This window comes from Pyrgilauda ruficollis, unplaced genomic scaffold, assembly GCF_017590135.1.
Source record: "Pyrgilauda ruficollis isolate IOZ18807 unplaced genomic scaffold, ASM1759013v1 scaffold97, whole genome shotgun sequence".
NCBI classification, from domain to species: domain Eukaryota; kingdom Metazoa; phylum Chordata; class Aves; order Passeriformes; family Passeridae; genus Pyrgilauda; species Pyrgilauda ruficollis.
In genome coordinates, this window is record NW_024531821.1 from 2,189,466 (window position 1) to 2,208,540 (window position 19,075).

Genomic DNA, 19,075 nt, shown 5'->3' on the forward strand with positions numbered 1-19,075 from the left:
GGCTCTCACAGCTCCTGCCAGGTGCTCTGTGCTTGGGGGTGTCCAGGCTTGTGTCCGGGGGAGCAGAAGGGCCTCAGTGGGAGAAGCTGGGCAGGACAGAGGGGCCAAGGCAGGGGCAGCTCAGACCAGGGCCAGCAATGCACTTTATTGAGACCTCAGAAGCTGCTCAAACCGACAGCAGCTCGCCCTGCTCCTTGGACTGCCCAGCCTGGCACAGAGGAACCTGTGGGACAGCTGGGAAGGACTGGGAGGGACTGGGGAGGACTGGGAAGGACAGGAGGGCTGGGAAGGACAGGAGGGCTGGGTGCTGCCAGGAGCTGTTGCAGCGATGGAGCAAACAAAGGGAAATGGGGACTTTGGGAAGGGAGGAGGCCTGATCCTGACCCTGACCCTGATCCTGCCCAGCCATAGGACCATGGGCAGCTGGCTCCTTCTCTCCCCCAGCCCACAGCTGAGCTCCTCCCTGGAGGCTGGGGGCGGTCGGTGTCTGGGACTGGGTGACTCCCAGCGGCTGCCTCTGCACTGGGTGTCCCCAAAGCAGCTGCTGGGGCTGAGGCTGACAGAGTCTGCAGGGGAATTTTGAGGAGCTCTCGCACAGGGACCTCCCCTCACCCTGATGCCCAGCCAGGTGGCCTCTCCCAAAGGGCAAGCTGGGGAAGCAAGAGCAAGCTGGTTAGGTGCCCAGCACTGGGGGAGCTGCAGGGCGTAGCTTTGCAGCCTCAGAAGATGCAGGTGCAGCCCACGGCGATGGTCTCCATCACCATCTGGTACTTCTTGTGGCACTGCTTGCCCGAGGGCCTGTGGCCCGGGCGCGGGCAGAGCAGGCGGCGCACGGGCAGGCGGCTGTAGATGGGAATGCTGGCCATGCTGCGGTCCTCCTGCATGGTGAAGGGGTTGATGCAGCCAGTGCAGAGGCAGCGCGCCTCGGGGATGTCTGCTGGGATCCGTGTGGCGTCGTGGTTTATCCTGGAGGAGAGGAAACAGGACAGGGCTGGGGAGATGGTGATGGGGGCAGTGGGTGGCCAGGGTGAAGTGGGTTGTGCTTCACAGCCTCCAGCAGCCAGCACAGCCCCTGTGCTGGCACAGAGCCACCTTGCCTGTCCCCGAGGCCCCTGCCCCAAGCTCACCTGTAGGCCCAGGGGGACAGGCTCCTCCGGTTGGACCTCCAGAGCCTCAGGTTCACCTGGCACTTGGTGTCCCCCGGCTCGGAGCCGTTCCTCAGCTGGCGCACCATGTCCTGGATGCTGTGCTCGTACTCTGCCATGCTGGTGTAGGGGTCATCGGGGGCCCAGGCCAGGGCAGGGGGGGCTGTTGGTGCCCGTGCCAGGCCCCTTCTCCTGCCCTTGGCTGCCTTGCTCTGGTCCTTGGCTTCGGGAACCAGGACCATGGCGAAGGTGAAGATGCAGAGGAGCAGCTGAGGAAGAAGGAGGATGGTGAGTGGCTGCTTGGGCTGCAGGACTGGCGTGGAAGGGGAGCTCCCCCTCCTCCCCGGGGTCACCAGGTAATGGCAGGACCACACTGACTTTGAGGTGGCACATTCAAAGCCCAAAGGCAGTGCTGGCCTGCAGGTGAGAAACACCTCAGGGCAGTTTGCAGGGATGGTGGGCACATGGTCATGATCTGATGCGTGTGGCTGCCCCTCACCCTGCTCGCAGCTGGCAATTGGTGTTGTCCAAAGTGCCCCTGCCTGTCCTGCCTGAGCTGTGCCCTGTCCCCTCCCTGCCCACCCTGAGGCAGCTGCATGCTGGGAGTGACCCAGCTCAGGCTGTACCTGGGCAGCCTCTGGTTTAAAAGGAGCCTTACAGAGATGAGACAGTCAAGAATGAGATCTTTATCCAAACCCTCCTCTCCCTCCCTCTGTGCTCTGAGGACGGTGAGAGAGAAAAGATGCTTTTTTTCCTTCCCTTCTCCCTCCGGCCTCGCCGGGCTGTGCAGCCGTGTGCTGCCACCCGGCAGGCTGCCCAGCAGGGAACAAAGTTGCTTTCTGTAGTCCTGCTCGCTGCTATTCGTGTCCCTGCAGTGGCCCAGGCAGCCCCACACCCTGCCCGTGGCTGTGCAGTGCCCCGGGGCAGGGAGGCTCGGCCAGGGCTGTTCTCCGGCCGGTGCCGGGCTGTCCGGCCGGGCTGGCGTGGCTCTGCTCTCCCAGGCTGCTGCATCCTCACCCTGCTGGCCATGGGGGCGATGGCCCTGGCAGGCCACAGCGGGCACCTCCAAGCAAACAACCCCAGGTAAACAAGCATGCAAATAATTCTGTTAGAGAAGGAAAACGAGGAGCAAGCCCTGAGCTGCCGGGGAGGCACCTACCAGGTTTGGAGCCCGCTCCATGGCCGCGGAGGGGTGCCGGCCGCTGTCCTGCACTGTGGCCGGTCCCTGCAAGCCAGGCAGCTAAAAAGGGAAAGCCCCAGCCCCCAGCTGTGCCCTGCCAGAGGTGTGTCCGGTCCCCAGGGTGTCAGGGAGCCTCGGAGCAGCCAGGGCAGGGGGCCAGCGTGGTCTGGGACTCGGCCACCCGTCACCGCCCCAGGTGCTGGCTCTGCTGGTGGTGGCGACTGCGGTCAGTGGCGGGTCCCCTCTGGACCAGGCAGCCCTGAGGGGCTCTCCTGGCAATAACATGCTCTGGGGAGGGCGTTTGGGCTCTCTTGGTGTCACCAGCATGGTCACAGCCCTGACAGGGCCGGAGGGATGCGGCTGCTGGGCTGGCAGAGCAGGGGCTCACAGCAGGAGCAGGGTGGCTGTGTCCCGTGCTGGCAGCAAGGTGAGCAGGTAACGTGGGGCTGAGAGCCCGCTGTCATCTGTGAGCCACCCCCAGCAGCAGCTCTGCCATCCCCAGGAGCCCCCAGACCCTTCTGCTCAGCAGTGAGATGATGGCAGCCATCACTCCCTGCACCCCTGGTCTGTCTGTCCCCAAACCCTTCTTCACCTTCTGCTGTGCTCCAGCTCCTGCCGTGGGGACACAGCAGCTGTGCCCACGGCTGGCCGTGGGTCTGCGGGTCTGGGTGTGCTGGGTGATGCCCTGGCTTTCCGGGGCCAGGCACCGCGGTGCAGGGTGCTGCGGTGGGGGAAACTGAGGCACGGGGGTGCTGACTGTAATTCCCCGTCCAGGGAACAAGGGCTGGCATTGCACCCCTGCTCTGTCGCTGTCCGTGCGGTCAAGAGCCACGCGATGGTGCTGTCCGCCACCCAACCGCTCCCAGTCCTTCCCGTCTGCATCCCTCCTCCTCTCCATCCCTCCGTCCATCCCTCCGCCCCTCCATCCCGCCCTCCATCCCTCCCTGCATCCCTCCGCCCCTCCATCCCTCCCTCCATCCCTCCCTCCATCCCTCCCTGCATCCCTCCCCCCCTCCATCCCTCCCTCCATCCCCCCCTCCATCCCTCCCTGCATCCCTCCGCCCCTCCATCCCGCCCCCCATCCCCCCCTGCATCCCTCCGCCCCTCCATCCCTCCCTCCATCCCTCCCTCCATCCCTCCCTGCATCCCTCCGCCCCTCCATCCCTCCCCGCATCCCTCCGCCCCTCCGCGCATCCCTGTCTCCTCCCCTGCAGCCCCGGATGCCGCTGCTGTTCCCCACGCTCCCGGGCAGCAGGCTCTGCCCTGCTCCTTTGGATGTTTTCCTCCTTCTCCCCCCTCACTGCGCATCCCCAGGGATCTCAAGGCCCTTGAGCTTTGTAGGGCAGAGGGAAATTTCCACCTCCTTTTCCCAGTACATGAACTGTGTCTCTAGAAAACCCCATAAATAAGGTAAAGGTGTCTGCACCCCCAGCTCACGCTGTCCCCCTCCTCCTGGCAGCCCTGGGATGCAGCAGGGACCAGCCTGGCAGCTCCCCCGCCCCAGCCCGCGTTAACCTCCCCAAGGACAGCCCCAGCACAGCGCTTCAGAGGCTCTGCTGTCCCCTCGGCTGAGACCTGAGCACAGAGTGCCCCGTTTGTCACCTCAGGACCTGCCAGAGGAGCTCTGCAACCACCTGCCTGTGCTTCAGGCGTACGGCAGCACCCGGTCTCTGGCCACCAGCATTTTTTGGGGTGCAGAGCCAAGCCATGCCTGCACCCAGCGGCTTCACCCCTGTTCTGGCAGCCCCGGCAGGGCCGGTGGCAGCCCCGGGCGCCTGCGTGTGCCGCGGCCGCTGCGTTGTGTCAGCGCTCGGCAATGCTGTTTACACATGAGAGAGGCGCAGAGGCATCTGTGCCGGCAGCCAATTACCCAGTTTTGATCTTTTTTGGTGAAAAGGAAACCAGGCCTTTTCAGACATGGCCAAATTTGATAAGCTGGGGGAGGCGGGGGCGGGCGCGGGAGGCTTTTCCCCACCGGCCTCGCCCCAGGGAAGGGGCTGGGATGGGGAGGCTAGGACACGGCCAGCTCTGCCTCCAGGCTGGGATGGGAGGGCTGGGGGGCTCCGTGTGCCCATCCTGGCTGCAGTGCCATCCCTGAGGGAGCCGGGTGTGCTGGGGTTGGAGTGCTGGAACCCCCCAGGGCTCTCCTGGGCAGGGGTTACCCGGAGGGGAGAGGAGAGGTGCTCTCAGGTTTGGTACGTGCTCATCTCTGCTGCTGTCACCACTTTGCCACACTGCCATGGGGAATTTGGGTGGAGAGCGAGGCCTGGAGATGGGGAATGGGGATCCAAATGGGGCAGGAGAGGGTGTGAAGATAAGCTCCACCTGCCCTGAGTAAACCCAGGTGTTTATTTGCCAGACAAGCCTCATGGAACCCACCCCAGGCCAAGAGATGCAGGGCATCCGTGTCGTGCCACGCTCCCTGGCAGCAGGGATGTGCTGGGCAGGGATCATGTGGCAGAGCACACCACGGGGACTGCAGGTAAGGGAATGGGGGCAAGTCAGGCCACAGCTCCACGCTGGCAGAAAATAGCTGTGTGCAGTTTCCCACAAGCAGGAATGTCCCTGTAGGGGTGGGAGCTGCTGGGGTGGGGGCTGCAGTCCCCTCCATCTGCACTGGGCAACGGGCAGCAACGCTGCTGGTGCCACTCTGCAGGGCATGGCCACTTCTCTGGGCACCAGGCTGCTCCAGAACGCAGCTCCTCATGGGGTTTGTGCACACCTGAGCTCACACCCAGCCCAGCCAGACAGGCGGGTCTGGCAGGAGGCTCCAGCACGGCCTCATCCCTATCTCTGTGTGAGCAACATTTTCCACTCATCAAAGGAAAGCTCCAGCGAGCTCTCCTGGCCAGAGCCAGCCCTGTGCTGTGGAGGGAGGAGGGTCAGGTCTGGGGGCCTCCCATGTCCCCCCAAAACCCCCCTGGCAGGTAGTGCTGGCCCCGCCAGAGCACGGAGCTCACATCCTTATTTGCACAACGGCTCCAGAGACGCCCGAGCCAAAAAAGCTTATTTTAAGCTTGCTGGAAAAAGAACATTGTTTGGTGGGAATTAAAACTCCCCATTCTCAAAAAAGGGAAAAACAAAAAGTGCTTCATTCTGCCGGCTCCTGCCATTGCATAAACACAGAGGCAGGCACGGCTGGACAGGGAGGCCAGGAATTTGTTGCTGGCATCGAGCAGGATGGGTGCTCTCCCCCCAGCAGCTGTTGTGGGGCAAAGACCCCTCCTCATCAGTGCCCCCACTGTCCCAAAAGCCCTCATCCTGGCAGGAGGGGTGTTCCCGAGGGAGGGAAGGGGCATTTCCCCACCGTGGTGCCCGGGTGCCACGGGCAGGAGGGGTGCTCGTGCTGGCAGCCCGAGGTCTCGCTGGCCCGGGCCCTGCATCGCTGCACAATATTATTTATACAGCCCTAATCCAGCTCCCCCGGCGGCCTTTCTCCCTCCCCGCGCGGGCAGCTGGGCGATGCTCGGGGCTGCCTGTAAATCACGCCCTTTGCATCCCATAAACAGCCAGATTTGGGCGTCGGGAGGCAGAGCTGAGCCGGGCTCTCCTCCGGGGCTGGGGGGACAGCAGCACTCCGGACAGGAGGCTCCGGGGGGAGCGGAGGCGTCGGGCCAGCGGCTGCCGGCAGCGCCGGGCGGGCGGGGAGGGGGAGATGCGCGTCGGGCGCATCCTGCGCGGCCCCTCCGGCACATCCATCACCCCCGCGTTTACTGCACGTCGCCGCTTACACGATCCAGACGCGCAGGTTCCTCCTGTCCCGCTCCTCTCCTGCCTTTTGTTTTCTTTTGCCTCCTGCTGCTGGAGACAGAGCACCTGATGGAAAAAGCCTGTTCTGGCGCTCCCCGCGCTGGAAACAGCCGCTTCCTTCCGTCCCTGCCCGGCACCGCGCCCGCTGCGGGGCTGGGGGCTGCCCCGGTGCCTCCTTGCCCGTGTCTGGTTCCCGATGGTGGCTCTGGGGACGGCAGGAGGGGCCGGTGGGAGTGCCCGGCACGGACAGACCCTGGTCCTGGTGAGCCCCTCCGGGAGCTCTGTGCGGGGCAGCCTCAGGTCCCCATCGGACAGAGGGGGACAGAAGCACGGGCTCCTCCAGGCCGGGACCACTGAGGCAGGACCTGGCCACGGGTCACCTCATCCAGCCTGGCCCCATGTCCTGCTCCCTCCGTGTCCCCTGTGCTTGCCCTCTGGCCTTTTCCAGCCCTTTGGGCTCCTGGCCTCAGCCTGTCCTGGCTGTGCCCCCCTGCCCACCAGCACAGAGCATGGGTGGGCAATGCTGGCTTTCCAAATAATTCAGTTTTCCTTCCCCCTGCAGCCTCAGGCAGTCAGACACCAACCCATGAGTGCTTTGGAGGGGTGGCTTCATTTTGTGCTGGACTGCAAAGGTGAGACAGTCCTGCCAGGACAGGGGATGCCCTCTGCATCCCAGCTCCTGCCTGGGGGAAAGGCTGGTCCTTCAGCCCCATGTGAGACACATGGAGCAGCCTGGAGCCATCCCCACCACCTTCCCTGCAAGGCCAGGGGGCTGGAGGATGCTCCCAGGGACGTGCTGCCAGGGCAGCAGTTCTCTCTGGGTCTAAGAGGAGAAAGCCTCTTACTTGAAGGGCTTTGGTGGCTTTTTCTGGTGGGCAGGAGTCCAAGCTCCCAGTTCCCAGGGCAAGGCAAAGGGCAGAGGTAAGTGCAAAGCTCAGCAGTGGCACTGATGTCTGTCCTGGAGGGCTGTGATCCAGCCAAACTTCTCTCTGTGCCCCTGGGCAAGGGATCCCATGCAGGGCCCCCCAAACTGCTGGGGAATCATCCCCAGGTGGGAACTGGTGGCTTGAAGTCAGAGCAGACAATCTCCTGCCCTGCTCCCCATTCCCTGCTCCTGTGTGCTCCAGGCAGGGGGGGAAGGGATTTACAGGGCAGCACTGGCCAGTCCTGAAGGTCACCTTCAGAGCTGCTCCAGCTCACCCATTCATCACTGTCCTGCCCTGCAAGGGGCTGAGGGAGCAGGGGCTGTAATAATACCCGGGCTGAGAAATGCCCTCCTGCCCTCCAGCAGCCCCCTCTGATGTCAGGCAGCAGATGAAAAGGTTCTAAATTTGGTGTGTTTGGATGTTAACAAGGCTTGTAGGAGAAGGGTTTCTCTTTCCACGTCCCAGGCTCTTGGGAAGGTGGGAGCAGCCCAGAGCTCCCTTTCCATCACTGCCCTGTGGCATCACCCCCTGTGCAGGCAGCGGTCCCCTCCCCACCTGCCTGGGACAGAGCTGGCACTGCCACTTGACCCCTGCCCTTACACCCAGCCAGAGAGGCTGGAGGTCAGCGGGAGGTGGGAAAAAATGTCACTTTTGTGGAGATACTGAAACTGAATCCGTGCTGAGGAAGGATGGCTGGGCAGCATCTTAGTGAAGGAGTAACAAAAACAAACCCGCGCCAAGGAATCCTGCTTTGCCCCAAATGTTTTTCTTATGGAGTTGTAATAAGACAAGAGCTGTAAAGATAGTAACCTCCTAAACATTACCTTATTAAGGCTTCTCAGAAACCGCAGGGCACGACCCCTCTGGGTCATGGAACAAGAGCGCAGCATCCAGCGAACAAACAGAGGCTAACGTTACATTTTTCACTTCATTTAGGGAACCTGGTTTCTAATTATAGGGTTTGTTTAATGGTTGTGCCTCACTCAAAGCCAGCCCTCCGAGAGCAGAGGGACAGGGGAGTGGGAGTGCTGGGAGATCTCGCTGCTGGCTGCCAGGGCATGGGGATTAAACTGGGCACAGAGAGGGGTTTGGGGGTTGGGGACAGAGAGGGGTTTGGGGGTTGGAAGCAGTGAGGAGGGTCTGTGCCCAGGGAGAGCCCCAGCGTGCCCTGGGGACGTGCCACAGGTGCTGTCCCAGCTCAGTGCCGTGCACCAAGGCCGCCTGCAGCAGGGGAAGGGGTGTGGTGTGCTGCTGTGCTCTGTGCAATTCCCATCGCAGTTCAGTCAGCCTGGCCTCATCTCTGCCCTGCTGACCTGCTGGGAGCTGCTCCTGGGCGCTGGCAAAACCAAGGCTTGTGCTGCCAGGGCCGCTGCATCTCTGTGTGTGCAGCAATTCAAAAAAGAAATTGGTTGGTATTTTTTTGGGTTTTTTTTTTTTTTTTTCCCCAAGAAGCCCTTGGGAAGTGCTTCATATTCCAGGTACCTGGCAGGTGGCTCTGGCTCCTTGGAGGCCACCAGGTGCCTCTCCCTGCCAGGTCTGGGCACGCTGCTGGCAGATCCAGGCACTGCTGCTCCCATCCCTGCTCTCCTGGCAGCTTCCTGGTGCCTGGTCCAGCGCAGGCTGGTTCCCTGCTTCTCCCTTCCTGCAGCTGGCAGGGCAGCTCCCTCCGGGATGAGGGATGTTCCTGAAGTGCTGAGGGGATGTTCAGCTCCTGCAGCACTGGCTCTGGTGCTGAGGTGGTGCCTAAGTCCAGGGAGAGCCTCAGGGATGCCAAGCACTCCACACCATCCCTGTGCAAAGCCTGGCATGATGGCACAGAGGCCTTGGCCCTGGCTTTGGGGCTGTCCCAACCGGCTCAGGGGTCTGAGGATGGTAGGAGCCCTCTCTGGGATGTGTTTCTGGTGGAAGTCCTGCTCTGCCAGACTCCTACTCCACATTTGTCCCCATCCAGGTTGTAGCAACCACAGTGCCTGTGCATGGCTCAGCATCAGCCTCCTTCCCACAGCCAGGATGTTCTGATGGACACGAGAGCTCAGAGCCCAGAACCCAGCTCTGTGTTCCCCTCGGGGAACGTCACCACCTTGGGAAACCAGAGTTGAAGCTGGCGGTGCCTCCCTGGCTCTCCCTCAGTAATTTCATGCAGCAGAGGTTGTTCCTGCTGCTCCAGAGCTGAGCTCTGTGCTGGATTCACTGCCTGTGTCACCCAGCAGAGCAGCAGTGCCCAGAGCAGGGACAAACCCCATCCTTGCCCTGCCGGGGGCTGATGGAGCAGGGGATGAAGGCGCTCAATGCCGGCTGCTCCCCGCCCCAGCTGCCAACTGCTGCTCATTGTGGGGCCCTGGTGCTGGCTGGAGGCCATACATGGACTCACTCAGGTCCACATGGAGCCAGGAGGGGCCAGGTCCGGTGATGGAGATCCCACACCCCTGGAACTGGGAAAGGCCCCCGTGCAGCAGCCCTGCAGCCCCAGCCTCGCCACCCCCACCCCACGGGTGTCCCAGCCCTGGGGACATGCAGGGACCTCACCCTGCACTCCCAGCAGAGCCCCAGGGCTGCCGTAAGGCCTTTTTTCCCAGGCCAGATGGAGCTTTTCAAAGCCATGGCAGTCAAGGGACCGCTCCAGCCGGGCCGGGGAGCATCTCCGCTTCCTCCGCTGGCCTCCGTGCTGCCCCGGCTCCCCACGGCCACCCAGCCCCGCTGCTCCCCCTCCCCACGGCCGTGGGATGCGTGTCCCCCGTACACCACGCCGGGAGGAAGTGAGTTATGAGTTATTCCAAACAACTTTCTCCGGCCGGGATGGCCCCGGTTCCCAGGCGCAGCCCTGGCCGCTCTCCTCCCCCTCGCTTCCCCCAGCCCTCCTTCCCTCCGCTCCCCCTCTCCGCCTTAATGACTTCCACATGGGCCTCTGGCAGCCCGAGCCAAGCCTCCCAGCATTGTCTGAAATCTCCAAATTTAGAAGAAATATGAAAATTGTCAAGCGGCCCTTCCTTAGGGGGTAAAAGCAACACTGGGCCTGGCGGCGGCGCGGGGCCCACGTGAGGCCCCCCAGCCAATGGATCCCCACGGCGGCCCTGACAGCGCTGCCCGCCGCGGCCTGGCCTCCCCCGCCAGCTCATATAAGGTAAAAAGAAAAAGGTTTTTCCAGCTTCTGAGGAGCCTGCGAGGAGTTTTGCACCCAGGGCTCCCATGCCGGCCGCTTCAAAAAGGCCCGGCTGGCGAGGCCGGGGTGCCAGTGGCGGGGTGTAATGTGCCACGAGGAGGTGGCAGCACGTGGCCGTGTCCCCGCGGTGCCCGGGGCAGCTGTGGGCTCGCAGGTAGGTGGCTGTGGATGGAGGGAGCGGGAGGGGGCACGGGTGGGTGTGTGGGCAGAGGGGATGGGGAGGTTGGTGTGGGCTGCCTGGCGCTGTGGGAGCTGTCTGAAAACACGACTCCTCAGCATCCCCTCGTGCAGCCCAGCCTGGCACGCTCAGCAGCAGCTCTGGGGAGCTGGGCTGCACCCCGCGAGGTGCGTGGAGCACAGCCACCGGCAGGGAAATCCGCTGGGCATTGAGCTGGCAAAGAGTGGCCGAAGCCTCCTCAGAGTCAGGAGATCCTGGGCAAAGGGGTTCCCCAAAATCTGTCCCTCTAGCTCCGTCCTGGTGCTGGGCTTGGTGCGGTTCACCTAGATTTTCAGATGTGGGGATGGACTCTCCAGGACTGGAGGAGGAATTGCTGCCTGCTCTGTGGATGTCTGGGATGGAAAATCCAGGAAGCCGGAGGTGAGCCCGGGCAGGTGGGCTCCTCACAGAGCAGGGACATGGAACCCTGCTTGGCTCCTGTGCTGCTGCCGCTTTTGGGAAAACGAGCTGGGGAGGGAATGGAGCCGGGGCTCAGAGCCCAAGGCTCGCAGGGTGTTGGAGCCGCCGTTCCCAGCACACTCACACCGACTGGGAGCATCCTGCTGCTGCCCTGGACTTTTGGGAGCACCCTGCTGCTGCCCATGGGTTTGGGAGCATCCTGCTACTGCCCTGGGCTTTTGGGAGCATCCTGCTGCCCATGGCTTTTGGGACCATCCTGATGCCCAAGGTTTTTGTGAGCATCCTGCTGCCCATGGCTTTGGGATCATCCTGCTGCCCACGGTTTTGGGACCATCCTGCTGCCCTGGGCTTTTGGGAGCATCCTGCTGCCCAAGGCTTTTGTGAGCATCCTGCTGCCCATGGCTTTTGGGAGCATCCTGCTGCTGCCCTGGGCTTTTGGGAGCACCCTGCTGCCCAAGGCTTTTGGGACCCCGGGGCCGTCCAGCCTGTGCCCTGCCTCTTTCTATTCCCCTCTGGGAATGGCCCCAACTGCATTTTCCCAGCCAGGGGGACTTCCCTGGCTCCATCGCTCTCCTGGGGGATGGTGGCTGCATCCTCAATGTCCCGGAGCTGCAGTGGTGGCTGCACAACGTGTGACCCTGTGGGGGTCAGCAGCTGAGCCCTGTCCTGATGCAGGGGAGGGCACAGGGAGGGCAGCAGGTGGTGGCCAGTAGGGCTGATGGCCTTGCAAAGGCTCCCCGGGTGGTGCCTCGTCCCTCAGGGCTGCCTTTGTGGGCTTTAGGGCTGGCTCTGTGCTCTTGCTCTGCTCCCAAAGCACTGGCAGTGGCTGTCCCCTCCTAGTGTCACCTGGGGACACTGCCCGGTGGCTGCAAGGTGCCATGTCCTCCTGCTCCTTCCTCTGCAGGGACAACTGCCAGGTGTTATTTGGGTCCAGTACAAGGACAGCGGGTCCAGCCAGGGCATGGTGCCATCCCCGGGGGTACAGGTCCTGTAAGGCTCTGTGTCCCTCTGCAATGGGACTGTGACAGTGACGAGGGCACTGGCATGCTGCACATGAGGCTGGGGAGCCACTGGTGGCACGTGAGCTGTGTCCCCATCATCGTGGCAATGTCCCTGGCACAGGGTATTCTGTCTGTGCCCAGCCTGGCTCCCCAGACCCTGGGCACCATCCAGGGAGCCCTCCAAAGGACAATGGAATGGCCTCTTCACTGCCAGCCGGTGGGAGAGAAGTCAACTCCCAACAAACACAGGCAGACGCCTCCGCCACAGATTTCCCAAGCAGTTATCAGCAGGAATTTGGGAAAGGCTGTGTCTAGACAGGCTGCAGCTCTGGGTGGCTGCTGGATAGAGTGGCATTTCCCTCCACGCTTGTCAAGAGAGAGCCTGCAGATGATTAAGAGCCTTTTTTCCCTCTTGTTCTCCTTTTCTGTCCAAGAACTACCCCTGTCCCTGATCAGGCTTTTCCAAGGCTTGTTCCTCTGCAGCACCCAGGTATTTTCTACAAATCCATTTCCCACAATCTGCCTTTGCTCTTCCCTGGCATCCTGCTCCTCTCCTGGGGCTGAGTGGGAACAGCCAGTGCTCAGTGCCTGGTGGATCATCCTGCAGTGGCTCCTGGAGACCAGGGCTGGTATGAGCTTCTCCCTCAGCCCGTGGCACCGCTGGTTCCTGGCCAGTGACAGCTCTGGTTATGACACTGCTGTCTCCTGGCCAGTGACAGCTCTGGTTATGGCACTGCTGTCTCCTGGTCAGTGACAGCTCTGGTTATGGCACTGCTGTCTCCTGGTCAGTGACAGCTCTGGTTATGGCACTGCTGTCTCCTGGTCAGTGACAGCTCTGGTTATGGCACTGCTGTCTCCTGGTCAGTGACAGCTCTGGTTATGGCACTGCTGTCTCCTGGTCAGTGACAGCTCTGGCTGTGGCACTGCTGTCTCCTGGTCAGTGACAGCTCTGGCTGTGGCACTGCTGTCTCCTGGTCAGTGACAGCTCTGGCTGTGGTGGGTGCTGTGCCATGCCAAGCAGGTGCTGGGCAGTGGTGTGGCACAGGCAGGGCAGCGCAGGGGCTGTGCCAGGCTGGGGACCCGGCTGACCCCAGGGCAGCCCCAGCACCTGATCCTGTGCAGGGCAGAGGCAGCACAGCTCAGCAATGAGGCCAGAGGCTGAAATCTGAGCTCTGGGGCTGTTTCACCATGCCCTGAGCTTGGCTGGGAGCACAGAGCAGGCGATGGCAGCAGATCTGCCCAGCAAGGGCTCCAGCCAGGGCGGGTGAAGCCCAGGTCACGTCCTGGGGCTGAAGGCCGGTGGTGCTGGGGGTGCTCGCTGCTCCTGAACCCCAAACCCCTCTGCCTGCTCGGGACTGTGTGTGCTCACAGGGCTCATCCCAGCCCTGTCTCCATGCCTGGCTGCTGGGAATGTGCTGCCTGCCTGCTCTGGGGATGCTGGGGGAACTGGGGCAGTGTGTGCCCAGCAGCACTGCCAACCGGGCACTGGGAGGGCACAGGGGAGTAGGGTCTCCTCCTCCTGTAGTGGCCCCAAAAGGGGCACTGGATGGGAGGTGCTGGTGCTCCCCCAGCCCTTGGGGTGCCCCATGTCTCTGGCTTAGAGAAGGGACAGCAGGGACAGAGGCTGGCATGGTCATGGAGCCAAAGGGCAGGGGCTGGAGACAGACCCCATGCAGGGGCAGTGCCTGGGCTGCAGCTTTGTGGACAGGCTGGGGATGGCCATGCTGTCTGTGGGGAGGGGGCTCTGGAGGGCTGGCAGGCCCATGGGCCAGCCCTGTGTCCCCATTGTGTGCACAGCATGCGTGGCTGCCAGCCGGGGAGGTGACAGATGTGTCACCCTGCCCAAGTTCTGCTTGAGGTGTCACATCCAGGCAGGAGCTTCTGAGCAGCAGCATCTTCCCTGTCCTACCCTGACTGAAACCTGCAGTGTGCAGCGCTGGAGCTGCAGGGGATGGCAGGAGGGGGGCTGCCCAGGGCTCTGCCAGCCCTGCAGGGTGGTACCAGTGCCACCTGCCCCATGGATCTCAGCGTGCTCAGCCCTGCCTGGGTCTGAGCTGGGATGGGCTGTGCCAGTGCCAGGGTGTGGTGGCAGGGACTGGGATGTGCTGGCAGTGCTGGAGGCTTCCCACCCTGGCCAGAAGGATCCGTGGGGGCTGGCTGGTGCTGTTGTCTTGGCCCTGAGCGGGTGTCCCCACGCTGCAGGGACAGCCCTGCCTTGGTGGCAGCACTGTCTCTCCCTGGGCTGGACTCTGCCAGGATGAGCAGCTCCCCTTGCACAAGGGATGGCAGCAGCCAGGGCTGCTGGGGAAGGGGCTGTGGGGTCTGGTGTGCCACACAAGGGGCAGATGCTCCATGGTGGCCAGCAGGTCACCCTGGTCTTGCTGTGGGACCAGCTCGGTGGCCACTGGTGCTTGGGACAGTGTCTCTCTCCAGGCTTGGCCTTTTTAACTGAAATCCCTCACTGCAGATTTGTCTTTTGCTTATTTCCCTCACCCTTTTCAACCTTATTTTTTAAATTTCATTTTGATTCTTCCCCACCTCCAGCCCCACAATTCCTGCTGGAGACTCTGCAGGGGAGCAATGCCTGTTACACCAATCCTGGTGCAAATTTTGTTCTCCTCTTTTTCCACATCTCATCTCCAGAGTGCAGGGAATTGGATCCATTTAGGGCATTTCATTTTAGTGCCTTTTATTGTTTAGATGGCTGGGCAAGCTGGGAGCCTGTGGGAGGGATGTGAATTACAACCTGCAGAGATAAGGTGATAGAACTCGGAGAAGCAGCCAAAGTTGTGGCAGCTTAAGGAGCACACCATGGCTGTGCCTCTGCCCGAGGAGGCAGCTCCAGCTCCAGGTTCTGGGAAGCTCCTGCATGCCCACCATGCCAGGTATCCCATGAGGAGCCCTGCAAGAGTGGGGTGAGGAGCAGAGCCCGGGGGTCAGGAGGATGCTGGAGCAGCCTCCCCGCACTGCTTGGGAACAGCGTCCACGGGGAGCTCTCCCTGCCGTGCTCTGGGTTCCCACCAGCCCTTCCCAGAGCGGGCTGGAGGCCGGTGACGTGCTGGCCTGTCCCCTCTGGGACTTCACCCCTGCACCACTTCCTGCAGGCCGGGAATGTGACGTGTAAACAAAGTGGGGACGCTGCTGCCGGGCTGGGCTCCCACGCTCCGTGTGCCCCAGGGCCAGCCCCGGCCCCAGTGCCATCCCCGTGCCCCAAAACACCTTCCAGGGCTGGGCTGGGGATGGGGAGCAGCTCCGGGGGAGGAAAGCAGCCAGGGGTGATGGGGATGGGGTGATCCAAGGGCCGGCAGCAGCGAGGAAGAGCTGAGGCTGTGGGAATGGCAGTGACCAGGCTCCTGTGTCCTGGGCTCCTCTGCAACTTCCATGGCTTCTTCCAGCCACGAGTCCCTGTTCTGCTGCTCCTCCTTCTGGAGACTCCTCACCCCCAGGCCAGGACCTGCAGCTGGAGGGTTTCAGCCCCTCACCACAACACTGGCACCAGTGGGTTCTGCACGGCAGAACTGGGCACGGTGGCCAGGCAGGGACAGTGGGGACAGTGCCCTTCCCTGGGGTGACAAACAGAAAGGTGGCAGAGGCCTCGTTGGTCCCTGGGCTCCCTCCAGCCATGCCATGCCATGCCACCAGCAGCAGAGCAGCGTGTGCAGGATCCCAGTTCTGCAGAGACACCAAATTAGGTGATTTCTCCCCCACTCTGGCCCCACAAAGCAGATGCTCTCTCCCCTCTGCACCCATCCCCTGCTCGCAGCCCCCCAAACCTGCTCCTTTGTTCTTGGCACTATAATTCATCCCAGCAAAACCCAGTGAGCCAGAGCAGCATCCCCCTGGGCCCCCTTGGCTCGTCCCCAGCAAGGGAGATGGGGGGAGATGGGGGCTGCTCGGGCTCCAAATCTGCCTTTTTGACCATAAAAGGGCAGGCACGCAGCCCCGGCAGGAGGATGGGAAAGGGAAGGCAGAGCTATTTATAGCTGAGCATCAGGACCTCAGCCTGAACTCGGGGTTAATCAGCCTGTGACCAGATTAGGATCTCCCCTGGCCCCTCCATTTTCTCATAAACCTTTGATTTAATACCAGTGCTGGCGAGGGAGGGAGGGAGGAAGGGAGAGGGGAGGCACCTCTCCTCCACAGGGGCCACCGTGGTCTGTGGGGGACGGGATGGAGATGCTGGCAGAGCTGGCAGGCCCCTGTGGGAAGGAGCATCGGGGCTGTCCTGCCACCAGCTCGTGCTGCAGAGTGCCAGGGAGCAGCATCCTGTGTGATCCTTGCCTGCAGGCACCCAACAGGCAGCAGCAGCTGCTCTGGGGTCAGCCCCTTAAATTTCTGGAGTTGATTGAGTCCTTCCAGCAAGGACATGCTCTCCTACATGATCCCAGTGCTCAGCACCCACGAGGGGCATCAGAGAGGGTTCTTGGGCAGGATTTACCTTGCCTGGTGCTGCCTTGATGGTGGCATCAGGGCTGTTTGGGAAGCTGATGGATTAAAGCTTGTCTGGGGCAGGGATGGGGTTGGATGGCTGGTGGAATTCAGGATTTTGGGGACCAGGAGGAGGGGAAGGGGCTCCTGAATGGGGTTGAGCATCACCCAGTGCCCTCCACCCTCCCAAGAGCGGGGAGCTGCTCACAGCAGAACCCCCCTGACCCGGGGGCTCAGGCGTCCCTGAGGAGCCCCAGCCTGGCCTCGCAGGGCTGGGGAATTTTAAGGAGGAACAAATCCCAAGTGCTATTAAAAAAGGACATTTCCTGCAGCGGAGGCCTGCCTGGAGAGGGGAAAGGGCGCTGTGTTGTAACCACGGGGAGGGCCGAGCTCTGACTCAGCCCAGCGCCGCTGGGAGCAGCTCAGGGTGGCCACGGAGCTCTCGGAGCACTCGCCCACTCCTCCTCCTCCTCGGGCATCACCAGCAGCAGCAGGGGACACGCAGGGACACGCAGGGACACGGCTTGGGACAGGCGAGGCTGGAGGTGAGCGGAGGGTCGGGGCATGGGCAGTGCCAGCAGAGCTGCTGTGGCCATGGAAGGTGCCAGGGGACTGTCCTGGCCATGCCCTGGGCACCCTCTGGCCACCCTGGACACAGGGATGTGGCAGTGGCTGGTGGATCCCCAGTGCTGGCATCACCACGATCCAGCCATTTGTCATTCCGGATCCTTCCGAGTCCGTGTGGCGACGAGCGAGACGAGCAGCCTGGGCTGTGGCTCTCCTGGCTCAGGGGACACTGGTGTCCCCCACACGGAGGTGCCCAGCAGCAGTGTGAGCGTGGGGAGCAGCAGCATGCTGCTGGCAGTCGTCTTCCCTTGGGAATTTGGGAGAAAACCGCGAGTGGAATCAAGGGGGACAGGGCAGGCCCCGCAGTGTTGGGGTTTTGTCACATTCTGGGGACACTGAAGGGAGGACTGGGGTGTCTGTCTGCCCTGAGAGCCTCTCTGGGGCAGGCTGGGGGAGCTGTGCAGATGTTTTGCCTCCATCCCGGCGGGATGTGCATTCCTCCAGACTTTCTCTGTGTCTCTCCCCCCCAGCACCTCCCCAGGGACGGCAGCTGAGCTCTCCCAGCCCCGCAGCACGGGGCAGACAAGGCTCTGTCCTGTCTCTTCCCACCAGGGGATGGTGGCAGGGGAGGACAGGGCCATCCCCAGGCCCAGCAGGGCTCCCACACACCTGGGGGACCTCCCAGGAGAGGAGACGTGTCCCACACCTGTGGGCTTTGGGCACACAGGGCTTTGAGCAGCAAAAGGAGGATTTTGAGTGACTGTTGAAGGGTTTGTTGTGTGCACAGAGCTGTTGGCATTGCTGTCCTCGGGCCCAGGGGTGCTGAGCACCCAAAGGGGCCCCACAGCAGCTGCCCAGGACAGACCCAAGAGCTGGTGGCTCCACACTCTGCTGACTCCCATGCTCTGTGTTTTACAGGCTCAGCCGAGGCTGTCCCTGGGGTTTTGAAGCTGCTGAACACACGAGAGGATGGCACAGCCCCCGAGATGGCCACCACGAGAGATGGCAGAGCTGATGTGCCACCACGCTGCCACACGGCCGCCACCATGGGCCCTTTCCTGGGCACAGGCAGGGACAGCCATGGGCTCCTCTTGCCTGCCAGCCACGCAAGGGGATGGAGCCCAGGGGATGGATCCCAGGGATTGGATCCCAGGGGACGGATCCCAGGGGATGGATCCCAGGGGCTGGATCCCAGAGGATGGATCCCAGGGGCTGGAGCCCAGGGATTGGATCCCAGGGGATGGATCCCAGGGGATGGATCCATAGGGATGGATCCATAGGGATGGATCCCAGGGGATGGATCCCAGGGCCTGGATCCCAGGGACAGGCCCCAGGGGCTGGATCCCAGGGCACAACACAGTGCCACACATCCCTCCTGCAGAACGCACAGCAGCCCCTTCCTGGGGACGTGCAGGGGCCAGGCAGAGGCTCTGCAAAGGCAGGAGGGTCCCTGCAGCACCTCCCCTGCTTTGGGTCCCCGTGGCTCTTGTCACACTTGGCCAGGGCTCAGGGCCGTGGCTGATACAGACACAACTCGTGCTGGCCAAGGCTGCTCCAAACCCTCGTTCCTCAGCAATGGATGCTGCAATCTTGGGGCTCCACAGGGCTCTTCTCCCCACTCTTTCACCCCAGAGAAGAAGGGGCAGCAGTGGGGGAGCCCAGCCCAGGGCACGGGGTGGTTCCTGCCCTGGCTCCCAGCTGGGTGCTCGTGGCCGGGGGCCGGGCCGGATGCAGGGGCTAACGGCAGAGATGCAGCATCTGCTTCTCATCAGGCTGCTGGGGCTGCTGGGGCTGTGATGGATGGTCTGTTTATCAGGTTCAGCCCTGCTCAGGATGTTAGTGTTCGCCTGGGAAAGATATTTTTGGGCTCGGCCGCTCCCTCCATCCTCCCTCTCCTCCTGCTTCCCCCCGGATCTTCGCTCCCCAGGCCAGGTGGGCTGAAGCCTGTCCAGACCCAAGGGAGGAGATCCACCGAGCTTCTGTCCCACAGCCCCCGGTTCTTGCCCATGGGAAGGGCTGGGCTCGGCTCTGCCAGCCTGGGAATGGATCAGGCCAAGGTTTGAGCTTGGGAAGCCGAGGTGATGGCCAGCTGCTGCCTGTCCTGGGGACAGGGACAAGGACAAGGGTGGGAGGGACAGCAGGAGCTTTCACACACTGCTCATCGCCAGGCTGGGGAAGGGGCAGGGAGGGATGTGCTGTGTGGCACCCCCAGCCCCACACCGTTCTGCTCACCCCCATCAGCCTCCCCCTCTTGCCCAGCTCTGCACCAGCTCCCTGGTGC

The 19,075-nt window shown here is 62.7% G+C and overlaps 1 protein-coding gene across 3 annotated transcripts; it reads right to left on the reverse strand.

Annotated features, from left to right (window-relative positions):
* Positions 1 to 719: 719 nt before the first annotated feature.
* On the reverse strand, positions 720 to 6,326 carry IL17B (interleukin 17B). Of its 3 annotated transcripts, none has more exons than XM_041489879.1 (3): positions 6,057 to 6,326; positions 1,128 to 1,414; positions 720 to 966 (listed from the first exon to the last, which is right to left on the reverse strand). In XM_041489879.1, exons 2-3 carry the CDS (start codon positions 1,385 to 1,387, stop codon positions 720 to 722), a joined length of 507 nt encoding a protein of 168 aa, XP_041345813.1. In that variant the 5' UTR covers positions 1,388 to 1,414; positions 6,057 to 6,326. The 3 variants fall into 3 exon arrangements, with proteins under 3 accessions (XP_041345813.1, XP_041345814.1, XP_041345812.1); XM_041489880.1 differs by lacking the exon at positions 6,057 to 6,326 and adding an exon at positions 2,918 to 2,950; XM_041489878.1 differs by lacking the exon at positions 6,057 to 6,326 and adding an exon at positions 2,305 to 2,325.
* Between the last annotated feature and the right edge of the window lie 12,749 nt (positions 6,327 to 19,075).

Coding starts and splice junctions, on each gene's coding strand:
- IL17B (XM_041489878.1), bottom strand. CDS start 2,325: ATGGAGCGGGCTCCAAACCTG. Junction 1,415..2,304: donor TGGAGCGGGCTCCAAACCTG/GTAGGTGCCTCC, acceptor CTTCTTCCTCAG/CTGCTCCTCTGCATCTTCAC. Junction 967..1,127: donor CTGTCCCCCTGGGCCTACAG/GTGAGCTTGGGG, acceptor CCTCTCCTCCAG/GATAAACCACGACGCCACAC.